This window comes from Gossypium raimondii, chromosome 12 (assembly GCF_025698545.1).
Source record: "Gossypium raimondii isolate GPD5lz chromosome 12, ASM2569854v1, whole genome shotgun sequence".
In the NCBI taxonomy this organism is placed as follows: domain Eukaryota; kingdom Viridiplantae; phylum Streptophyta; class Magnoliopsida; order Malvales; family Malvaceae; genus Gossypium; species Gossypium raimondii.
Window position 1 is genome coordinate 4,946,704 of NC_068576.1, and position 24,021 is coordinate 4,970,724.

At 32.4% G+C, this 24,021-nt stretch overlaps 1 protein-coding gene across 1 annotated transcript; it reads right to left on the reverse strand.

Annotated features, from left to right (window-relative positions):
* Nucleotides 1-15,106: 15,106 nt before the first annotated feature.
* Nucleotides 15,107-15,850, reverse strand: LOC105761922 (uncharacterized). Its single transcript, XM_012579857.1, has one exon. It carries the CDS (start codon nt 15,848-15,850, stop codon nt 15,107-15,109), a length of 744 nt encoding a protein of 247 aa, XP_012435311.1.
* Between the last annotated feature and the right edge of the window lie 8,171 nt (nt 15,851-24,021).

Here is a 24,021-nt window from a genome sequence, read left to right on the forward strand (position 1 = left end):
ATAAAAGTAAAGGTTTATTACAAAATAAAATTTTATTACAAAAGAGAAGATGATAAAGGAAAAAATAAAAGTATTACTATATTCTTCGATGCCTACACAATTGAACTCTCATCTCTATTTATAGTCGAATGTCAAAATTCTATATAATTTTTCTTTGAAATCTGCATAGTGTTTTTGATAAGAATCCCGTCTTTTCATGGTTGTGGTTGCTTCCACGTCGCATAGTTGAATTGATGGTTTCTTTCATGTCATTGAATTGCATTAATGGTTGCTTCCATCATTGATTACGGCATGGTAGCTTTCATCATTGCTTACCTCATCATTGATTTGATGATAGTTTTTGTTTGTATCTGGATGCCTTGCTCTTCAAGTTGCTTCCTCTCTCTTCATGGTAGCCTATTTTGGCTTTACCATTCTTAGATGTTATCGAGATTCATTTCTTCGATTTCATCCAAATGTAATGAATTAAATGAAAGTCTTGGTGATGAATTTCAAGTCTCTCATGTACTTCTGATTTTTTTTCCAGAATATGATATGGAAAATCTTCAATCTCTATTTCGGCTATCTTTTTTAAAAGTCGTGTAGATTCTTCATCTCGTTCATCCTAGATGTTTCCAGTATGATATGTCAATATTCACCTTCCATCAGTTCAGAATTGATAATCTTTTTGTTGAAGTAGATATTGGGCTTTTGTTATTAAATCTATCCTGGCTTGGGTTTGATAATAACTTGGATCATTGTAACACTTGTCAATAGTTGTTGTCAAGTGTTCTTTATCTTATTTGACAGCTGATAATCGGGGACTTCTAATCATCTTTTGAATAATCCATATTTGATATGGCTAATAAAATATTTCTTTTTGAGCAATCCCAATAAGGTTACTAATTTCAATATAAAAATAGTAATAAAAATCATTATTGTTTATGACGTTTAGTAATACCGATTTAACTATGCAGGAAAATCTTTTAAAAGATTAAAAGAAAAATTTTGTTATTTCTTTAGTAAAATCCCATTCAATCTGGTTATATCGAGCGGTTCATGATCTAGTCTGAATTTTATAGTAGAAAATTCTTCATCTAGATCATTAATAAAAATATAAGTTTGTAAGAAATATTCTGAATTTTTTTTTGAAATAGAGCTTGTTGTTTGCAAATGGCTCCATTAAATTTATTAAATATTTTTACTAGTAGAATATTTTTAACTTTATTATATAAACGTATTCTAAATATTTTATTCTTAATGGACTGTTTTTCCTTTATCAATAAAATATTGAAATATATCAAGAATATTATTTATCTCCTTAATATTCATAAAATATATTTGAAATTCATCTCAATCTCTATATAAAATAGATTTTAATAATAAATCTTTAGTTTTATTTTCCTTAGTTATTTTTCAACTAAAAATAATGAAAGCTTACTAAAAGCTCTTACGAAATTTGCTATTTGTTCGAAACATGGGTGTTCCATATTTCATTAATAAAATTATATAAATCGGTGATAAACCAGGATTATAAAAAAAAAATTATTTTTTGAATTTCTTTTATTTCTTGAATTTGTTGTTGTTTCAACAAATTTTCTGCTCCATTTATTATTTCAGCATAACTGGCTTGAAACGCTGAATTTGGATTTTGGGACCATGACTCACCGTTTTTGGTGTCAATGATAAAGAAGTTCCAATTGGTTGTTTTACCATTGGATATGACATATAATATCCCTGATTAGGATAAAATGGTACTTGTGTAGGTACAAATTCTTGTTTGGAATTTATTGCTTTCCCTTTGTTGTGTTTTTTATGAACAGTCGTCCATTCACCAACTGTTTCTAGATGTTTTTTAACCTCTATCCATAAGGCCTGCTAAGATAATCAGCAATAATATTATTAGTACTTTTAACATATAAAACTTGGAAATTAAAAGTACATAATTCATTATACCACCTAATTCTTCTAGGTACAGTTTCCAAACATTTATTAGTAAGTAATTCTTTAACTGTCTGATTATCAGTTTTTATGATAAATTTTTAAGTGCTAAATATATAAGAAAATATTTAATTCATTTTTATTACTAATAATTTTTTTCATATATAACACAATTAATTTCAATTGGTTTAAATTTTTCGAACTATAATCACATATTAATTCTTCATTATTTACTTTTTAGCTTTTAAAATACATCGCCAATAGTTTTGTGATGCATCTGTTTCTAAAATTAATTTATCACATTGTTTAAGTAAATAAACTTTTGGAATATGATTTATTTGATTTTAATTTCGTATAATTTCTAAATCCTTTTTAGACCAAAGAAAAGGTTTATCCTTTTTTAATTTTTCATATAACTTACCTATGTTTTCAGATAAATTAGGAAATAAGTTTCTTCCATAATTAATAAATCTTAAAATTTGTTAAAGTTGCTTTTTATCTTCAATATTTTCAGGAAATTCTTTTATTTTTACTATAATATGATCTTGTAGTTTAAGACTATTTGCAGATAATTTTAATCTTAAAAGTTCGATTTATGTTTTTCTAGCTCTATCTTTTAGGGCTTAATCTGATTTCATGTTTTATGAATTATTAAGATATAATATTTAAATTTTCTTTATGTTTTTATGTTTTTATGTTTTTTGAATGTATATGAAAATATTAAAATATCATCTATATAAACTACATAAATTTTTTTATATTTATTAAATATAGAATCCATCCATCTTTGAAATATTTGTGGTGCATTACATAATCCAAATGGCATTACTCTCCATTGATAATGTCCATTAGGAGCACTAAAAGCTGTTAAAGGATTTGATTCTTCGGTTAGCTTTATTTGCCAAAACCCCGATTTGCAATCAAATTTATTAAAATATTTTACTTGTTTAGCTTGATTTATTAAAACATCCTTTCTTGGAATAAAATATCCATCAAAAATAGTATTTTGATTTAATCTTTTATAATTAATAACCATTCTAGGTTTTTCTCTTTTATTTCAGCATGGTTTCTTTCCATAAAAGTTGGACTAGAATATGGACTATTAGTTTTTTCTATCAATCATTTTCCTAATAATTCATTTATTTGTATATCAAATTCATCTATATCTTATTTAGTATAGATCATAAGTTTAACTCTATTAATTTTATTTGGATTTTTCAATTTGATATCACAAGATCTGGGGTTGTTTTGTCATAATTTTAATGGTTCTTCCCTGAAATTATCTTCTAAAATTTTAAATAACCAATGATTTGTTTTAGTTGTTTAATATGTTCTTTTCTTAGTGGTGTAAAATTTTTATCACACACAAATTTATGGTTTTCTACTAATGGTATTTTTAAAGAAGTTTTTTTTCTCAGATAACCTAATTATATTTTTATCAATAGAAAATGGTAATTGTTGATATATAAAATTATTTTCTAATAATATGTCTCAATGCATTTCAGGAAAACACAAAATTTTAGGAATCACAAGTCTTACATTATTTATGTAAATTGGTAAATTCCTAGCTTTATATTGAATTATAGTTTCATTATCATCAATTCCTATTGCTTTTATTGTATGTCTCATAGGTTCCCATTTTCCTACAGGAATGACATTTTTCTGCAACTACTAGTTGTAGCTCAATATCTAATAAAGCATGTAAATAATATGTTTTATATTCCCTAAATTGAAATGTAATTTCAATATATGTGTAATATTTACTTGATTGGTAATTTAAAATGTAATTACATCATTTTCTCCAACTTTCATTTGTCTAATAATTGTTGCAGTTTGTACTTCTTTCAATAGTGCTTCTAGAATTTTTACTTGGTTTTATAGGAATATGAATTATTTTCACTCATATTGGTATAGAACTAGTATTTATTTTATTAAAATAACTACAAAATTTTAGAATAAAGGTTAATTCTTTTAAAAGATCTTTGGGAGTTCCTATCTGGTTGATTAACTGCCCTTTTTGTTCTTTTTCTTTCTCAGATTTTTCTCATCGTTTGAGAAATTGTAGAACATCTCATTGAAATGATCCAACAAAGTAATTTCAAAATTTTTCTTTTAACCACGTATTGTTGTTTACAACTATAGTCATAGATTGTGCCCAATCATCTATGGTTTTTTCATAGTCTGATATAGAAATATTAGTTAAGTCTAAATATATTCCTCCTTAAGCAACATTTCTTCTATTTAGATCATCTATTCTTTGTTGAATAGGTTGACTAGATGTTTCTCCTATATATTCATGTAGCGACCTAAAAATTTCGGGTACGGGCGCTAGTCGATGTAATTTTGTAAATTTGAAAACTGAATCTCGATTTTATTTGAAAAAAGGAGTCGCCACCGATCTTTTTTCTAGGTGTGATCGGACACCTACAAAATTCTCTTTTTAGAAGAAAAATTTATTTTTAAACTTTTCTAAAAAAGAGGTAATTTTAGGTCCACGTAAAAATCCAGAGAAAATTAGGGTTCGGGAGTCGGTTACGCGCGAGGAAGGTATTAGCACCCTCGCGACGCCCAAAATTGGTATCTCGTTAAACGCGCGTTGTCTTAATTTTCAAAAATACAAGTTCAATTTAATAGTTAATCGTAATCGGATCAAAACACGAGAATTTTTTTAAAACACGAAGATTTTTGAAACAATTATTTTTTTGAGAACACGAAAAAATTTAAAACACGAGAATTTTAGAAACACGAAAATTCTTAAAAAAACGAAATTTTTTGAAAACACGACAATTTTGAAACATGTGAATTTTTTTGAAAACACGAAAGAAAAAAAATTTAATCACCGGAATTTTTGAAAACACAAGGATTTTTGAAACACGAATTTTTTTTGAAACACGAAAATTGTTGAAAACACGAAATTTTTTTTTAAAACACAAGGATTTGTTGAAAATAAGAAAAATTTTGAAAACACGAAAACTTTTGAAAACACGAAATTTTTAAAAGACGGGAATTTTTTGAAACACGAGAAAATTTTGTTTGAAGACACGAAAATTTTGAAACCCGAGGATTTTTTTTGAAAATACGAATTTATTTTTTGAATATTTTCGATTTTTAAAAGGGCGTATCGAGTTTAACGCAAACCGATGATATTCACCCAACATAGAGATGAAATCAAAGATTTTGTCTTAAACCGATACGTTGTCTTATTTATTAAAATTATTTAAAATAAAATAAATTAAAATTGAATTAAATTAAAAATATAAATACAAAAATATAAAAATGCATAAAATACTAATAACATTAAAACGAAATGCATAAAAATACGAGCATTAAATTAAAAGTGAAATAAACAAAATTGCCGAAAATATCTAAAACACGTGCTTGGTCGAACGGGTTACACAAATCGAAACTCCCTTTTGTTTTTTTTTTCTTTTTCTCTTCTTTCTTCTTTTTTTTTCTGGCCTGCTTCTTTTGGGCTTGGGCCTGCTGGACAGCCTGCTTTTTTTCTGCTCAGCCGCCTGCTGATTGGGCCTGCTGCTGGACAGGCCTGCTTTGAAACTGTTGGGCTGTTTTTTTTCTGCTGCTCTTTTTTTGCTGCTCTTTTTTCTTTTTTTTGCTGCTTTTTTTTGGGCTGCTGTTTGGGCCTAATTTGCTGCTGTGGCCTGCTACCTGTTTCCGAGTCGGGTCACGGGTCAGTCGGGCCGGATTCGGGTTGGGTCGGCCCGATTAAAAAAATATTTTCTTTTTTTCCTTTTTTCCTTCTTTCTTCTTCTTCTGCTTCTTCTTCTTCTTCTTCTTCTTCTTCTTCTTCTTCAACACCGAGCCCCCACACCGCCGCTTCTTTCACGCCGCCATTCGAGCTGCCGCCGTCGACTTCACCGGTCCTTTCTCTCCTCTTTTCTCTTATTTTCGAAGCTTTTTTTCTTCTTTTTTTCGAAATTTTTTTTGATGATTTCTTTGTTGTTTGGCTTGTTTGGGTTGTAGGTAATGGTGGTGGAGGTGTCACGGTGGTGGTGCAATGGCGATGGTTGCGGGAGGAGGTTTTGGTGGCCTCTTTTTGTTGCTGTTTTTGCCTCTTTTTTGCTCAAAAATTTGTGTGTTTTTCCTTTTTTTTTTGCTTCCTCCTCCTTTTTTTTCTTTTTTTCTCTTTTTTTTGCTGGGCTAGGGGGGACTAGGCAGGCCGCCACCTGTTGCAGGTGCAGCTTGCGTAGGTGGCTGCCAGAGGGACCAAAATGTAATGACAGCAAAACTTTTAGGGCCAAAATGTAATTTTAAGAAAGTTTAGGGGTCAAAATGTAATTTTGAAAATTTTAGGGGTCAAAATGTAATTTAAAATTTTTTAGGGGTTGAACTATAATTTTGAGAAAGTTTAGGGGTCAAAATGTAATTTTAAAAAAGTTTAAGGGTCAAAATGCAAAAAAAATAATTTTTTTTTAACGAAAGTTATTCCCTGACAAAATTCAGTGATTACAGCTGCCCCTCTTTGCTCATCGCTGTGAAACAGGGATAGAGTAAAGACTTAAAAGCACTGAATTTTGTTCGATCATCCAAAATTTTTCTTTTTATTTGAAAAGCAGAAATCGAGAATAGCTCAGCGTGAAACCCGAGGCCCAACTCACCTCTAGCAATATGAGTTGATTTTTTTGAAAAGCAAGAATTGAAAAATACCTCGACGTGACTCGAGGCTCAACTCACCTCTCGCAATATGAGTTGATTTTGGAAAAATATAAATTGAAAAACACCTCGACGTGACTCGAGGCTCAACTCACCTCTCGCAATATGAGTTGATTTTTGAAAAACAGAAATTTAAAAGAAATACCTCGGCATGGTCCGAGGCTCAATTCACCTCTCGAAATATGAGTTGATTTTTGAAAAACAGGAATTGAAAAATACCTCGGCGTGACCCAAGGCTCAACTCACCTCTCACATTATGAGTTGATTTTTTTGAAAAACAGAAATTGAAAATACCTCAGGATGCGACCCGAGGCTCAACTCACCTCTCACATTATGAGTTGATTTTTTTTGAAAAACAGAAATTGAAAATACCTCAGGATGCGACCCGAGGCTCAACTCACCTCTCACATTATGAGTTGATTTTTTGAAAAACAAAAATTGAAGATACCTCAGGATGTGACCCGAGGCTCAACTCACCTCTCGCAATATGAGTTGATTTTTTTTTTCAAAAGCAGAAATTGAAAATACCTCAGGATGTGACCCGAGGCTCAACTCACCTCTCGCAATATGAGTTGATTTTTTTGTTTTGAAAAAACATAAATTGAAAATACCTCAGCGTGACCCGAGGCTCAACTTACCTCTAGCAATATGAGTTGATTTTAAAAAAAGACATAAATTAAAAATACCTCAGCGTGACCCGAGGCTCAACTCACCTCTGTATTATGAGTTGATTTTTTTGAAAAAACAGAAATTAAATTAAAAAAATACCTCAGCGTGACCCGAGGCTCAACTCACCTCTGTATTATGAGTTGATTTTTTGAAAAAAAGAAATTAAATTAAAAAATACCTCAACGTGACCCGAGGCTCAACTCACCTCAGTATTATGAGTTGATTTTTGAAAAAGCGAAATTTAAAAATACCTCAGAACCCGAGGCTACTCACCTCAGTATTATGAGTTGATTTTTGAAAAAGAAATTAAAAAATACCTCAACGTGACCCGAGGCTCAACTCACCTCAGATTATGAGTTGATTTTTGAAAAAGCAGAAATTAAAAAACCTCAACAGTGACCCGAGGCTCAACTCACCTCTGTATTATGAGTTGATTTTTGAAAAAGCGAAATTTAAAAAACCTCGGCGTGCCCCGAGGCTCAAGTCACCTCAGATTATGAGTTGATTTTTGAAAAAGCGAAATTAAAAAATACCTCAACAGTGACCCGAGGCTCAACTCACCTCAGTATTATGAGTTGATTTTTGAAAAAGCGAAATTTAAAAATACCTCGGTGTGACCCGAGGCTCAACTCACTCTCAGTATTATGAGTTGATTTTTGAAAAAGTAGAAATTAAAAAATACCTCAGCGTGACCCGAGGCTCAACTCACCTCAGATTATGAGTTGATTTTTGAAAAAGCATAAATTTAAAAATACCTCAACAGGACCCGAGGCTCAACTCACCTCAGATTATGAGTTGATTTTTGAAAAACAGAAATTAAAAATACCTCAACAGTGACCCGAGGCTCAACTCACCTCTCAGATTATGAGTTGATTTTTGAAAAAGAAATTAAATTAAAAAATACCTCAACGTGACCCGAGGCTCAACTCACTCAGATTATGAGTTGATTTTTGAAAAAGCATAAATTTAAAAATACCTCAACGTGACCCGAGGCTCAACTCACCTCTCAGATTATGAGTTGATTTTTTGAAAAAGCGAATTTAAAATACCTCAGTGACTGAGGCTCAACTCACCTCAGATTATGAGTTGATTTTTGAAAAAGCGAAATTTATAAAATACCTCAACGTGACCCGAGGCTCAACTCACCTCAGATTATGAGTTGATTTTTTGAAAAAATGAATTTTAAAAATATTTCTTAAAAGAAACAGGTTTCAAAAACATCCGTAAAGCTAAAAGCCTTCTTCTTCATTGATTCTATGTGCAGTTTTCTCCCAGTATTCCTTGCTCTACTGGTATACCTGTATATGTCATTTATGATGTTATTATGATATGCACATGTTTGTCCTAAATGCTTTTGTGTCTACATGATCATGCAATGCACCCTGGGCTGTTTGTCACGTGCCCCACTTTTGATTTTTGTGAGGGTCCGCATTCATTTCCTCAATTCTTGACTTTTCTCTCTAGTTTTGTACTCATCCTCAAGTTCTGTGAGTAATCCACATCTTTGTATATCACTCTCTTGCCCCCTTGTTGAACTTTGTTCTTGCTTCAGGGTCCTTGTATTTATCAAATTCTCATCCAGGTAATGCTCAACATTCATTTTGTTTAGAGTATGTCATCTTACTATTTATCTTTTAAATGAATCAAACACGAGATGCATAAAAAAAGGCAAAGTAGGCATGAAAGAAATACCTCATATTCAAACTATTTCAAAAGCAACAAAGAAAATTAACAAGGAATAGTTCAATAAAGAAAGCATCACAAAGAAAGGAAAGTGAATCCAATGGCTACAGATGCTTTAGATATCCAACGCATGAACTTCTCCACGTTTCTTCGTCCTAGATCTTTTCCGAGCACGGTTTCTTGTGTAGAAGATTTCAAGCTTCTGAGAATGCTTCAAATATTGTAATCTCACCATTCGACTCCCCGTTCAGGTCGTCTTGCTCCTTAAGTCTGAATCTGCTTCATTAGGACGCCCTTTCGGGTTTTCATCCTAATCCTTTTGTTTATCAAGACGCCCTTTTCGGGTTTTCATCTTGATTTTTCTTTTTTTTTGTTTTTTTTGTTGTTTTTTTTGTTTGTTTTTTTTTGTCTCTTTTTTATTCAGGCATAATATTTCTTCACAGCATCTGAGTTCACTGGATTAGGTAATTCTTTCTCATCCATCTCAGTGAGAATCAGAGCTCCTCCTGAGAATGCCCTTTTTACCACGTATGGCCCTTCCCAATTTGGCGACCATTTTCCTCAAAAGTCTTTTTGTATCGGGAGAATCTTTCTTAAAACGAGCTCCCCTTTGCGAAATTCTCTTGGCCGCACCTTTTTATCATGGGCCGTGATAATTCTTTTCTGATATATCTGTCCATGACAAATTACCTTCAAGCGTTTCCCTTCAATAAGGTTTAGCTGATCATATCGAGCTCGAACCCACTCTAATTCTTCTAATCTTGTCTCCATCAAGACGCGCAGGGATGGGATCTCTACTTCAATAGGCAGAACGGCTTCCATCCCATAGACTAGAGAAAAAGGTGTTGCCCCCGTAGACGTCCGTACCGAGGTACGATATGCGTACAAAGCGAATGGTAGCTTCTCGTGCCAGTCTTTATATGTCTCAGTCATCTTCCCGATAATCCTCTTGATGTTCTTATTAGCTGCTTCTAGTGCTCCGTTCATCTTCGGGCTATAGGGCGAAGAATTATGATGCTTTATCTGAAATTGCTCACATACTTTTTTCATCATCTTGTTGTTCAAATTTAAAGCATTATCTGAAATGATTCTTTCAGGCAGACCGTATCGACATATGATCTCCTTTTTTAAGAACCTACAGACTGCAGCCTTCGTCACATTAGCAAACGAAGTGGCTTCTACCCACTTTGTGAAGTAGTCAATAACCACAAAAATGAATCGATGCCCATTGGATGCCTTTGGGGAAATTGGTCCTATAACATACATGCCGCACATAGAAAAAGGCCACGGAGAAGTCATGACATGAAGGGGCGAAGGAACTGCATGAATTTTATCGCGGTAAATTTAACACTTGTGGCATTTTCGTGCGTAGCTAATACAATCCCTTCCCATAGTCAGCCAAAAATAACCATGTCTCATAATTTGCCGAGCCATAGTAAACCCATTGGCGCGTGTTCCACAAATTCCTTCGTAGACATCTTCAAGTATTCTTCTGGCTTCAACAGCGTCCACGCATCTCAAGAGTATTTGGTCATTTCCTCTTTTGTAAAGGATATCTTCGTCAAGAACAAACCCTACCGCCATTCTCCTGATTGTTCTCTTGTCATTCTCGTTTGCTTGCTCGGGATACCTCTGATTCTTATTGTACTTCAGGATATCATGAAACCATGGTCGTCCATTTGACTCCTTCTCAATGCTAAAACAGTGTGCGGAGACCTCATATATGCTCATTTGAAGAGGCATTGTCTCTGTTTCTCCATTTGCTTTGAACATTGAAGCCAAGGTGGCTAGGGCGTCAACCAATTGGTTTTCCTCTCGTGGAAAGTAGTTAACAATCACTTTTTTGAATTCTTTGACCAATTCCGCCACGAGATTGCGATACTTGACTGATTTCGAATCTCTCACTTCTCAATCTCCACGAATTTGATAAATCACTAACGCTGAGTCCTCATACACCTTTAGGATTTCTATTTTCCGTTCAATAGCTGCACAAAGTCCCATGATGCAAGCTTCATACTCTGCAATATTATTGGTACAGAAGAAGTTTAATCTGGCAGTGAGCGGGTAATGATCTTTCTGGTGACACTAAGACTGCTCCGATCCCATGCCCCAATGCATTCGATGCACCATCAAAGCTCATTTTCCATGACTTTCCTTTTGATGACTCTCCTTGTTTTTCTGAAATGCACATCAAATCTTCATCTGGGAACTCAAATCTCAAAGGCTCGTATTCCTCCGCTGTTCGACTTGCCAAGAAGTCAGTTATCGCGCTTCCCTTTATCGATTTTTGGCTCACATACACGATGTCATACTCAGTCAGTAAGATCTGCCATCGTGCCATTCTTCCTGAGAGTGCAGGTGACTCCATCATGTACTTTATTGGATCCAGTTTTGAAATTAACCATGTCGTATGATACAACATGTATTGTCTGGGCCTTCGAACCGTCCAAATCAATGCGCAACAAAACTTCTCAATTGAAGGGTACTTTGCCTCATATTCTGTGAACTTTTTGCTGAGGTAGTAAATTACCTTTTATCTTTTCCCTGACTCATCATGTTGCCCCAGTACGCAGCCCATTGAGTTTTCAAACACGGTCAGGTACAATATTAAGGGTTTTTCAGGTGTTGGCGGTACTAGTACTGGAGGATTAGACAAATACTGTTTTATCTTGTCAAATGCCGCTTGGCACTCCTCGTTCCATTTTCCCGGATTATATTTTCGAAGGAGTCGAAAAATTGGATCACACTGATTGGTAAGTTGAGCAATGAATCGAGCAATGTAATTCAACCTTCGAAAAAATCCTTTGACTTCCTTTTGTGTACGCGGAGGTGGCAGTTCTTGTATAACTTTTATCTTGTCTGGATCAACTTCAATACCTCTCTCACTGACAATGAAACCTAGCAATTTTCTCGAGGTAGCCCCAAACGTACATTTGGCCGGGTTTAGCTTCAACTGGAACTTTCTTAGCCTTTTGAACAGCTTCTTGAGATTTCCAACATGCTCTTTTTCTTCCCGAGATTTGGCACTCATATCATCGACGTAAACTTCTATTTCTTTATGCATCATATCATGGAACAACGTCACCATGGCTCTCTGATATGTTGCCCCAGCATTCTTTAATTCGAACGGCATTACTTTGTAGCAGAAGATCCCTCATATTGTCACGAATGTGGTTTTCTCCATATCTTTGGGAGCCATCTTTATCTAATTATAACCTTGCCGTCTTTCTTCGGTACCGAGACTATGTTAGCCACCCACTCTGGATATTTGGAGACTTGTAGGAAGGCGGCGTCAAATTGTTTCTTGACTTCTTTTATCTTTAACAGCATTTCGGGTCTCATCCTTTGTAACACCCTTTAACCCTAAACCATCGCTGGAACAGGGTTACGGAGTATTACCGGATATATCAGATAACTTATAACTAGTTCACAATTGAATAACAAATATAGCATACTTGTATCAAATATGTCATATTGGTTCCATTTCATACTTATAACCAATTTAAACATCATTCTACAACCGTAATAACAAAACTTTTATACTTAACCTATACATCACCTAGGTACATGCCATATTATCAAACAAAGGTACATCACTAAAATTTCTCTAAGGTCGGGATTACTCTGGATGCTGGACCGAACACTGGTTTTCTACTAACCTGCGCACGGAAACAACCGTACGCTGAGTATAGGAATACTCAGTGGTATTACCATAATTCAAATTTATAACATTAATCGATAAATTATATACATTCAATTTATATCTACAATTATTCATTAATTGTCTCATACTTTTAAACCAAGTAGATCATTAATAACAATAAGCAATATTTCAAATCTTGTATAAATTGTATTCAAATTAACTCATACACTATTTCTTAATACAATTTATACCATCAATCTTTCAATAAACATTTAATACATTAAATCAACTTGTTTCAACAATAACAATGATAATAATAACTATCTTTCAATTCGATTCGTTCATTTATAATCAATTTACACTTATGATCTTTTAACACTCAATTTGTACATTAAATCCATAAATAAGTTTTAATAACTTGTATTAAAATTTCATATTATTTCACTATTTCAAATCATTTTATTTTCACTTGTCATTTTACATCATTTCATATTACCAAAACTATTTCATAAAATTTATCATTATTTGTTTCTTGAACCATAATTCTCACATTCCATTTTCACATCTCAATTCAATGTCTTATTTCAAATCAATTTACTTCAATTCAAATTGCTTTTAATTTCCAATCCATATACCTTCAAATATTCACACAATTCATAATTCAATATCATTTCTTACTTCAATTCTTTTATTTTCCCCTATTAACATGACTCGGACTTTGGCGGATACACGGATCCAACCAAACACACCAAGATCGGCACCAAAGTGCCTCATCGGATAGTTCAAGCAATAGTTGACACCAGTGTCTCATCGGCAAAGTCAAGTAAGTTGGTACCTAGTACCTCATCGAATCTATCCGAAGTAACAGTATGACACCCAGTGTCTCATCGACTCAAGGTCGAAGTATCCCTGAACACTTCCAGTCCTATGGCATGCCAACTATATCCGACTCAGCCCGACTAGTTAATAGGGTATTCAAATTATTTTTCTATTTCAAACTCACTTTTGATTCAATTCACAATTCAATTCAAATTCACTTTCCACTTTCAAATCAATATACAATTCAATACCAATACACATTTCAGATATTCACGTATAATCATACCTCGATTCAATTCAAACCACTTTTCAATCAATACACAATTCACATATTCACATAATTTCAAATCTCATAATTTAATTCACTTTCATTCAATTCATATTTTAGTTCATTTTCCAACCAAATTCAAATCACTAATTTATTTTTCATTCAATATACATTTCAATATCACATTAATTCTTTTAATTCAAATCATATCACTAGTAATTTCCATTCAATTCACATACAATTCAAGATCGATATTCACATTATTTTTATTTACTAAACATATTATTCAAAATTCAACGATTACTATTAATAAATTCAATATCAATACGTATTTAAAATTTAATTCAATCGTGATACTTACCTCAATTTGCTTATCATGTATATTAATTTAAATTTTAACGATTAATAATTAAATTCAATTATGGTAATATTAACCGTAAATTTTCTCGAGTCACTCCTTATTTGCCTTCTCCTTTCATTTCTCGGATAATGACTCTTGCACGACATTAGCTACGTAATTAAATAATTAAAATTATTAATACACAATTTCATTAAAATATTTCCATTTATACCTAAACTTTACCTAAATTCTAATTTAATCCCTTATCAATACTAATTTTATTTTCCCAATCTAACTCCATATCTCTCTTAATTCTTACTATAAATTCACTTTAACTCTTCATTTTCACCATAAATCCTTAATTTCAAAATTCTCTCAATTTAGTCCCTATTAATTCAAAGCCTATAATTTATTTTACAAATCAACCTTTTACTAACTTTTAACTTGAAATTTAATCAATTTAACCCCTAATTCTTTCATTTATTCAACATAATCAATGTCTAGAAATATAATAACTTCTCAAATTTCAACATAAATCCAATAATACTTTGTTCTAGAATACCAAAACTAAAAAATTATAAGAAAATGACTTAATTTGACTTACCAGTTAAGCTTGAAAGCTTGAAATCCCAAATTTTCTTCCTTTCCTTCCCTTTTTTTTCTTTTCTTTCCTTTCCTTCTTTCCTTCTCTGCTTCGTTTGCCTATTCTGCTTTCTATTCCTCTTTTCCATCTTTTATTTCTTTTATTTAATTAGTTTAATATAATAACAATAAAATAATAATATAAAATTACTTACTTAAATAATAAGTAAATATGTAATCATTACTAATATATATGTATCTCATTTTTCCACATGTCATCCTATACACCATGCATTTGTCAACAATTTTGTTTATTTAAAAATAATAATATAATATAATTAATATAATTTACAATATAATAATATAATAATATACTTAAAAAATCTCAAATTTTTACCATGCATATGCTGCCTCATTTATGGGGCTTGCCATATTTACCTATTTAGTCATTTTAACTTTTCTTTAATCTATAATTAAACTTTTACCCTTGTTGCAATTTAGTCCTTTTTAATCAATTAACCATCTTCGCTCTCTCTACTAAATCTACAAATTCTGTAATTCGATGTGACACTAGCTGTACCCTGATCTCATCTCTCAAACCCCGAAGAAACCTTTTACAACTATCAGCCTCTGTCGGTATAAAATCAGAAGCATATCGGCTGAGTCTGGAAAATTCACGTTCATAATCTACAACAGACAGGTTACCTTGTTTCAACATCAAAAACTCCTGCCTCTTATCTTCAATATACAGCTCCCCAACATATTTCTTCTGAAATTCTTTTTGAAATAAATCCCATGTCACCTGTTCTGTAGGTAGATGTCGTATTACAGATTCCCACCACAAATAGGCTTCTCCTTGCAGTAGAGAAACAGCACAGATCAAGCTCTCTCGGGGGGTACATTCTAATTGCTGCAGAACTCGTTTAGTTGATTCCATCCAATTTTCTGCAGTGGATGGATCAATTCCCTTCAAACCCAAAAATTTAGTAGCACCGTATTTTCGTAATTCTTTGATTGGGGCCCGTCTAATAGTAGGAGTAGATGTCGTAGCAGGTACAGTTCCCGCTACTCGATGCAAAGCATCGGCTATAATTCTCAGTAAATGGGAGTCATCTCTGTCTCTAACATTTTCCCGTTCTATATTAGGTTGGTTACCTAATGGATTTACACTCGGTGTAGCTGATTCTGTTTCATCCAGTTCTCTATCTCTGATATACATTTCTTGATCTACATCTTCCACGTGTTCATTCGACATTTTAACTATAAAACAAAACAAATAATTATATCAACATCCAAAAATCCCGACTCAGTTTGACTCGATTGTGGCATGTACATCTAAACTCAATTCTGAGCCCGATTTAGTCCGAGAATCGACTAAACCCGATAGCTCTGATACCACAAAATGTAACACCCCCTAACCCCAAACCGTCGCCGGAACAGGGTTACGAGGCATTACCGGACATATCAAACAATTTACAAATAAATCGAAATAAATAACCAATATATTAAAATAATTCATAAATTGTTATAAATTTGTACTAATTGATTTCATTCATTTTTTATAAAAATTTCAAAGATTTCGACTTATTTTTACATTAAACCCCCTGCAAAATTTCAAACATAACCAACCCAATTTCAGGATTTCAACCAATGCATTTATATACTTAATCCTACTTGACATATAGACATAACAACTTAAGTAAATAAAATCCTATTATCATTTCTAATTAACACATAAAACTAACTAAGTCATTTCAACTTGATACCAATGCTATAAAAATAACTTATACCATTTTTCTAATATAATCATCAAAACACATAATATCTTACTTTACAACAAAACTATATAACATGCCAAAATAACTATTATAAATCCTATGTACATGCCACTTTCTCTTAAAGGAAGAAAACATCACCAAAATCTTTATGTCGGAGCCGGGATTGTCCTGGATGCTGAACCGAGACTCTAACCCCTTTTCAACTGCGCACGGAAACAACCGTACGCTGAGTATTTTATACTCAGTGGTATTACTATAAATTAAACTATTTAATAATAATAAAATTTTAAATATTGACCATAGTCTTTAAAATCACTTTAAACTAAATATAAATATTCATATATCATTCCATAAATCTTAAATTTATATATTTAAATATTTACATACTAAATCAATTCATAATTTATATCATACATTCTTTCTCATATTTTTCAATAATGTCAAATCAACTAATCTCTTTTCAAATTTCCATCTCAATTATTTACCCTATTAACAAGGCTCGGACTGACAGACACGCTGGATTCCACCCAAACACACCAAAATATCCAACCTAAACACACCGGAATAATTTAAATCCTCCATAACACACCAAGATATCATATCCTCCCAAACACACCAATAAGGCATTTAATGCCTCTTCGGATAAACCAAACATATAATAACATAGTCATCTTCTCGGCCGAACTACAAATCTCCTCATCACATCAAAAATCCTATGGCATGCCATTTGTATCCAATCTAGTCCGATAAGTTAATAGGGTATTATTTTACTTTTCCAATTTCGAATTCATTTCCACAACAATTTCAAATATTCAATCAATACAAAACATCTATTATTTCAATTCACATATAATTCAATATTCACACATATTCTTACTTAATTTCAAATGTTAATACTTACCTTCCTTTAAATGTCTCATGAATACAATTTCAATATAGCATTTATTAAATAGATTAAGTTATAGTAATACAAACCCAGAATACGCGTTTACTCCTCAACGATCTTTTCTTTTCCTTTAGATGCCGATGCCTCGTTTTCCTTGTTAGCTACGAAAATAATAATTATTTTCACTATTAATTACAATCATTAAAATAATAATAATAATAATTATATTAACAATAATAATAATAATTATATTAACAATAATAATAATAATAAAATTCTTATTCAATTCCTACTTATTCCCAATTTAATTCTAACTAAGCTTACTTATTTTTCTAACTTAATTCACACTCTATTTCTATTCAAATTTCTTCTAAACTCAAATTTATCTACTAATTTTTCAGCATTTTTCACTAATTTCGAATTTTCCTCAATTTAATCCCTAAAATTCAAAACTTATAGTCTAGTTCACAATTTAATCCTTTTATCAACTCTAACTAGAAACTCTATCAAATAAACCCTCAATTCCATCATTTATTCAACATAAACCCTAATTTAAGGCTTTTTATAACTTAATCCCAACTATGTAAAACTTACAACTTAGTTTACAAATCATTCTTTTTATCTATTCTAACTAGAAATTCTATCAACTAAACCCCTAATTTAACAACTTGTTCAAAATGAATCATGTTCAAAAACCTATGAACTTCCATAACCTCCACTTAACTTCAACAAAATTTTGTTTTAAAGCTTTTAAAATATCAAAATGAAGAGGAAAGGGTTAAATTTAGCTTACCAATTAACTTGAAGCTTTAAATCCTTAGTTTTCCCTTTTATTTTTCTTTCCCCCTATCTTCCCCTGTTTTCGTCTCTTTCCTTGCTTCTTTTCTAGCTATTCTGTTTCTTTTCTTCTTTGTTTCTTTCTTTCTTTTACTTTATATCTTTTATTTTAACTAATAATATTAATAATAATATATTAAAAAATCTTTTACTTATTAATTAAGCACATATTTATTTTTATTACAAGTGTACCCATGTAATTATTACTATTACACATGTCTTCAATATTTACCATACATTTGTCATCTTTTTTTATTTTTATTTTTATTTTTACTTATATAATATAATACAATATAATATAATATAATATATAATAAAATAATATATATAAAACATAAAAATCTAAGATTTTATCACTTTTACCGTCCCATTTCTTATTAATGGCTTAATTGCCATTTTAATCCTTTTATTTTTTATTAATCTATAATTCAACTTTTACCCTAGATCAATTTAGTCATTTTTCTTAATTTCTCTTAATTAAACTAAATTCACCCAATTAATACCTAATTAAACACACAACTAGTCTAATAAATATTTCTAATAATTATTTTCGAACTCAATTTACTAAGACGGAGGCCCGATAATGTACTTTTTCGGTGCTTGTGAATTTTGGGTCATTACATCCTTCTTAATTTCTACTGAACGGGCTTGCATTCTGGTTTCAGTGGGAGCTTATGGACCACAATATCTGTGTTCAACCCTGGCATATCCTGATAAGACCAGGCAAATACATCTTTGTACTCACGGAGCAAGACGATCAAATTCTGTTTGGTGTTCTTTGAAATGGAAGTCTCAATCTTCACTTCTTGTTTCTTTTCTTCACTCCCCAAATTCACTGTCTCAACAGATTCTTAATGGAGTAAAATCTATTTCTCTTCTTGTTCAACCATTCTTAGTAAGTCAGGAGGCTGGTCACAATTTTCAGCATCTTCTTCGGCTTCAAATTCTCCTAAACAAACAGCCTTCTCGAAATCGATTTCAAGACTTGTAACAGGATTGTTCATGCAATGCATATCTAAGCACTTGAAAGGTGGATAAAAAGACTGCTATAGGGGAGCATAAAAGTATTGGAATCAACACACACAATGTTATGGAATGAGATACATGAAGAGAAAGGATATGAAGTGATGGGGGTAATTATGAAACTGATAAAAATGAAAAGATCATAACAAAATGCATCTTCATTAATGTCCATTGAAATGATAAATAGCAAACATAAGCTCTTACAAAAGGAATCCCATTACTTAGGGACATACAAAATAATGGAGAATTAACATTGGGCTTTACTCTGGAGAGGACTTAGAAACTACAATGAGGTCCATAGCAGTCCAATTGTTCAAAATATGTCTTAGGGGATAAGAGCGTATCATTGAAACATCCTCAATTGTATCACTCTCGTTGAGTTCAGCATCCATAGCTCTGGAATGACGTGATTCCAGACTTGTAGTGTTGCAATTGTGGATTATACGGTTTTGGCCTTAGTGAATGATTAGGGTGATATGTACATACAATGAATGAATGAATGACCAATGGATGCTAGTCATGCGTAAATATGCAAAAAATGGTGTTGATTTCAAGATAGCCCCATATTTTGGCGTTTCATTTATCAAAAGAGTCAATTACAAAATATTTTGCCAACGAAGATGACCCTAGTTCTTGAGTTTCACTGTTTCCAGATCCTAGTCAAATCTTCAGGGTTATTCTGACGAGCATTCAAAGTCGCCTTCTCGGAAAGATCAGAGATATATCTTTCCTTTAAATTGTCCCTTTTACTTTCTCGGCCCTCAAAGACCAGTCTCTGACTACGACATTTTTCTTGATTACCTGTGTAATTTGACTCCTCCATCAGAAACCCGTTTTTGGCAACCAATCTCTAATCAACACCTTCCTAATGAGATGTCTACGATGCATGATGAAAAATAAAATGAAGAACAAATAACATTGGTTAGAGATCATAACAGATATAAACAGAAGGAAAATAAAAAATAAATACTATGGAAAATTTAACAAATTAAGCTATTCAATCATGCAATTTGGTGGAACAGACCCACATTTTTTTTGCCCTAACATGCTTTACAAAAAGCTACGCCACATACCATCAGACAATCTACCCGACCCAATTTATTAAATAGACCCAATTCATTTGCAAATAACTGTAAATGTAAAAGAAATAAAAGGTAAGAGGCGTTTCTCCCGTGTACTTATTTTGGTAACTATCAAACGAACAAAGGTTCGGCATGGCTCTAATTGGGTGGCTCGTACGGTTCACTATATGTGGTTTTGGTTTTAGAAAGGTACTCGAATTGTCCATGCTGTCACCTACTAAGGTTAGTATGGAGCCTCGGTTATTACCCGTCATGGGCTTGCGAGTTCAATTCGAGGGATTACATTTACTTATGCCTATGAGGATAGACAAGTTAACTCACGAAAGCATAAGTCATATGTAACTCGGAAGTAATTTACTAGCCTGTGCGGAGGGACGAGTTAACTCACGAAGGCGTAGCGTTTACTTCCACTTAGACGGACGGAGCCCGGGTAGAGAGCCCATGTTATGCAAAAAATGCAAGTGCACGGTGTGTGGAGAGAAACTCACAAACCTTTTTATTTTTATTTTTCTAAAAAAAACAAATTAAAAAACCGTAAAACTTAGAGCTGACAAAAAAATAGAAAAATAAAACACGTTAGAAAATTATTAGTTTAAAAACCGAATGCAAATGCATGACTTTTAAAAAATAAAATTCAAGGATCACGATTAAAAATTAATTTGAACAAGAAATTTTGAAAATTTTGACAACACGCGTTTAACATCAGACTCGACTCTCGAAAAAAAGTCCCCAGCAGAGTCGCCAGCTGTAGCGACCTAAAAATTTCGGGTACGGGCGCTAGTCGATGTAATTTTGTAAATTTGAAAACTGAATCTCGATTTTATTTGAAAAAAGGAGTCGCCACCGATCTTTTTTCTAGGTGTGATCGGACACCTACAAAATTCTCTTTTTAGAAGAAAAATTTATTTTTAAACTTTTCTAAAAAAGAGGTAATTTTAGGTCCACGTAAAAATCCAGAGAAAATTAGGGTTCGGAAGTCGGTTACGCGCGAGGAAGGTATTAGCACCCTCGCGACGCCCAAAATTGGTATCTCGTTAAACGCGCGTTGTCTTAATTTTCAAAAATACAAGTTCAATTTAATAGTTAATCGCAATCGGATCAAAACACGAGAAATTTTTTTTAAAAACACGAAGATTTTTGAAACAATTATTTTTTTGAGAACACGAAAAAAATTTAAAACACGAGAATTTTAGAAACACGAAAATTATTAAAAAAACGAAATTTTTTGAAAACACGACAATTTTGAAACATGTGAATTTTTTTGAAAACACGAAAGAAAAAAATTTAATCACCAGAATTTTTGAAAACACAAGGAGTTTTGAAACACGAATTTTTTTTGAAACACGAATATTGTTGAAAGCACGAAATTTTTTTTTAAAACACGAGGATTTGTTGAAAATAAGAAAAATTTTGAAAACACGAAAACTTTTGAAAACACGAAATTTTTAAAACACGGGAATTTTTTGAAACAAGAGAAAATTTTGCTTGAAGACACGAAAATTTTGAAACCCGAGGATTTTTTTTGAAAATACGAATTTATTTTTTGAATATTTTCGATGTTTAAAAGGGCGTATCGAGTTTAACGCAAACCGATGATATTCACCCAACATAGCGATGAAATCAAAGATTTTGTCTTAAACCGATACGTTGCCTTATTTATTAAAATTATTTAAAATAAAATAAATTAAAATTGAATTAAATTAAAAATATAAATACAAAAATATAAAAATGCATAAAATACTAATAATATTAAAACGAAATGCATAAAAATACGAGCATTAAATTAAAAGTGAAATAATCGAAATTACCGAAAATATCTAAAACACGTGCTTGGTCGAACGGGTTACACAAATCGAAACTCCCTTTTGTTTTTTTTTCTTTTTCTCTTCTTTCTTCTTTTTTTTTTCTGGCCTGCTTCTTTTGGGCTTGGGCCTGCTGGACAGCCTGTTTTTTTTCTACTGAGCCGCCTGCTGATTGGGCCTGCTGCTGGACAGGCCTGCTTTGAAACTGTTGGGCTATTTTTTTTTCTGCTGCTCTTTTTTTGCTGCTCTTTTTATCTTTTTTTTTCCTGCTTTTTTTTGGGCTGCTGTTTGGGCCTAATTTGCTGCTGTGGCCTGCTACCTGTTTCCGAGTCGGGTCATGGGTCAGTCGGGCCGGATTCGGGTTGGGTCGGCCCGATTAAAAAAATATTTTCTTTTTTTTTTCCTTTTTTCCTTCTTTCTTCTTCTTCTTCTTCTTCTTCTTCTTCAACACCGAGCCCCCACACTGCCGCTTCTTTCACGCCGCCATTCGAGCTGCCGCCGTCGACTTCACCGGTCCTTTCTCTCCTCTTTTCTCTTATTTTCAAGCTTTTTTCTTCTTTTTTCAAATTTTTTGATGATTTCTTTGTTGTTTGGCTTGTTTGGGTTGTAGGTAATGGTGGTGGAGGTGTCACGGTGGTGGTGCGATGGCGATGGTTGCGGGAGGAGGCTTTGGTGGCCTCTTTTTGCTGCTGTTTTTGCCTCTTTTTTGCTAAAACATTTGTGTGTTTTTCCTTTTTTTTCTTTTTTTTTTTTTTTTGGGCTAGGGGGCTAGTAGTAGCCACTGTTGTAAGTGCAACTTATGAGGTGGTCGCCAGAGGACCAAAATGTAATGGCAGTAAAACTTTTGGGGCCAAAACATAATTTTAAGAAAGTTTAGGGGTCAAAATGTAATTTTTAAAAGTTTAGGGGTCAAAATGTAATTTAAAAATTTTTAGGGGTTGAACTGTAATTTTGAGAAAGTTTAGGGGTCAAAATGTAATTTTAGAAAAGTTTAAGGGTAAAAATGCAAAAAAATTAATTTTTTTTTAACGAAAGTTATTCCCGAACAAAATTCAGTGATTACAATTCAAGTTTTACATCATTTGTAACTATATTTTCGGTTTTATTACCAAAAATCTTAGTTGTATTTTCAACTTTGTCAAAATCTTTATTAAAAGATCTCAGATAATCTTTTTGCAGATCTGATTCTATTTTTCTTTTTCCATAATCTGTTTGTTTAGTATCCATAGGTTCTGGGATTTCTATATTTTCATCCTCATCTATTAAAGCTACCACCATCATATTATTTGAAATAATCTCACTGTTTTGTAATCTGTAATCCTCAGGTCCCAACACCCACTCATCTTCTTTAACTTGAGTTTTCTTTCGGTACCCACACACCAGCACAGTTTATCTTTGAGGAAGCCTTTGGTCGTCCAAATACTCTTCCAGATAAAGGAAGGTTTATTCCCCAAACTTGCTTTTAAGAAGTCTGTCGTTGGATAATATTTAGCTTTTAACGTACAAGCAAACAAAGAACTCAGATAAGTAATTAACGTCCAACCTTGTTTTGCAAGTAATGATAAATTAAATTTTGCTAAACAACGAAACCTGATACCCCCATTCTTCTTAAGTTCGCATAAATTCCTCCACTCACTCCAATTGATGCCCCTCTTCCCATGCCTTTTTTGTCATAAAAAATTCTCAATAATACTCTCTAATTCATTGCAAAGTGTTTTTGGTAGTAAGAAATATGTCATCGTGTACGTTGGGATCGCTTGTAACATAGAATTTATAAAAATCTCATTTCCTCCTTGTGACAAAAACTTTGTACTCCAACTATTAATCTTTCTTTTCATTCAATCTTTTAGTATTTGAAAAGTTATTTTCTTCCTCTGTCCAACCATGTAGGAAGACCCAAATATCTCTTCAGATTTTTAGAATTACACACATTCAAAACCTACACCACCAACCCCCTAACCTGATCAAACATATTCGAACTGTAAAACACTGTCGATATTTTATAATCCACACATTGT

Excerpts from the sequence above, each read along its gene's own strand:
- LOC105761922 (XM_012579857.1), bottom strand. The coding sequence starts at position 15,850 with ATGTCGAATGAACACGTGGAAGATGTAGATCAAGAAATGTATATCAGA.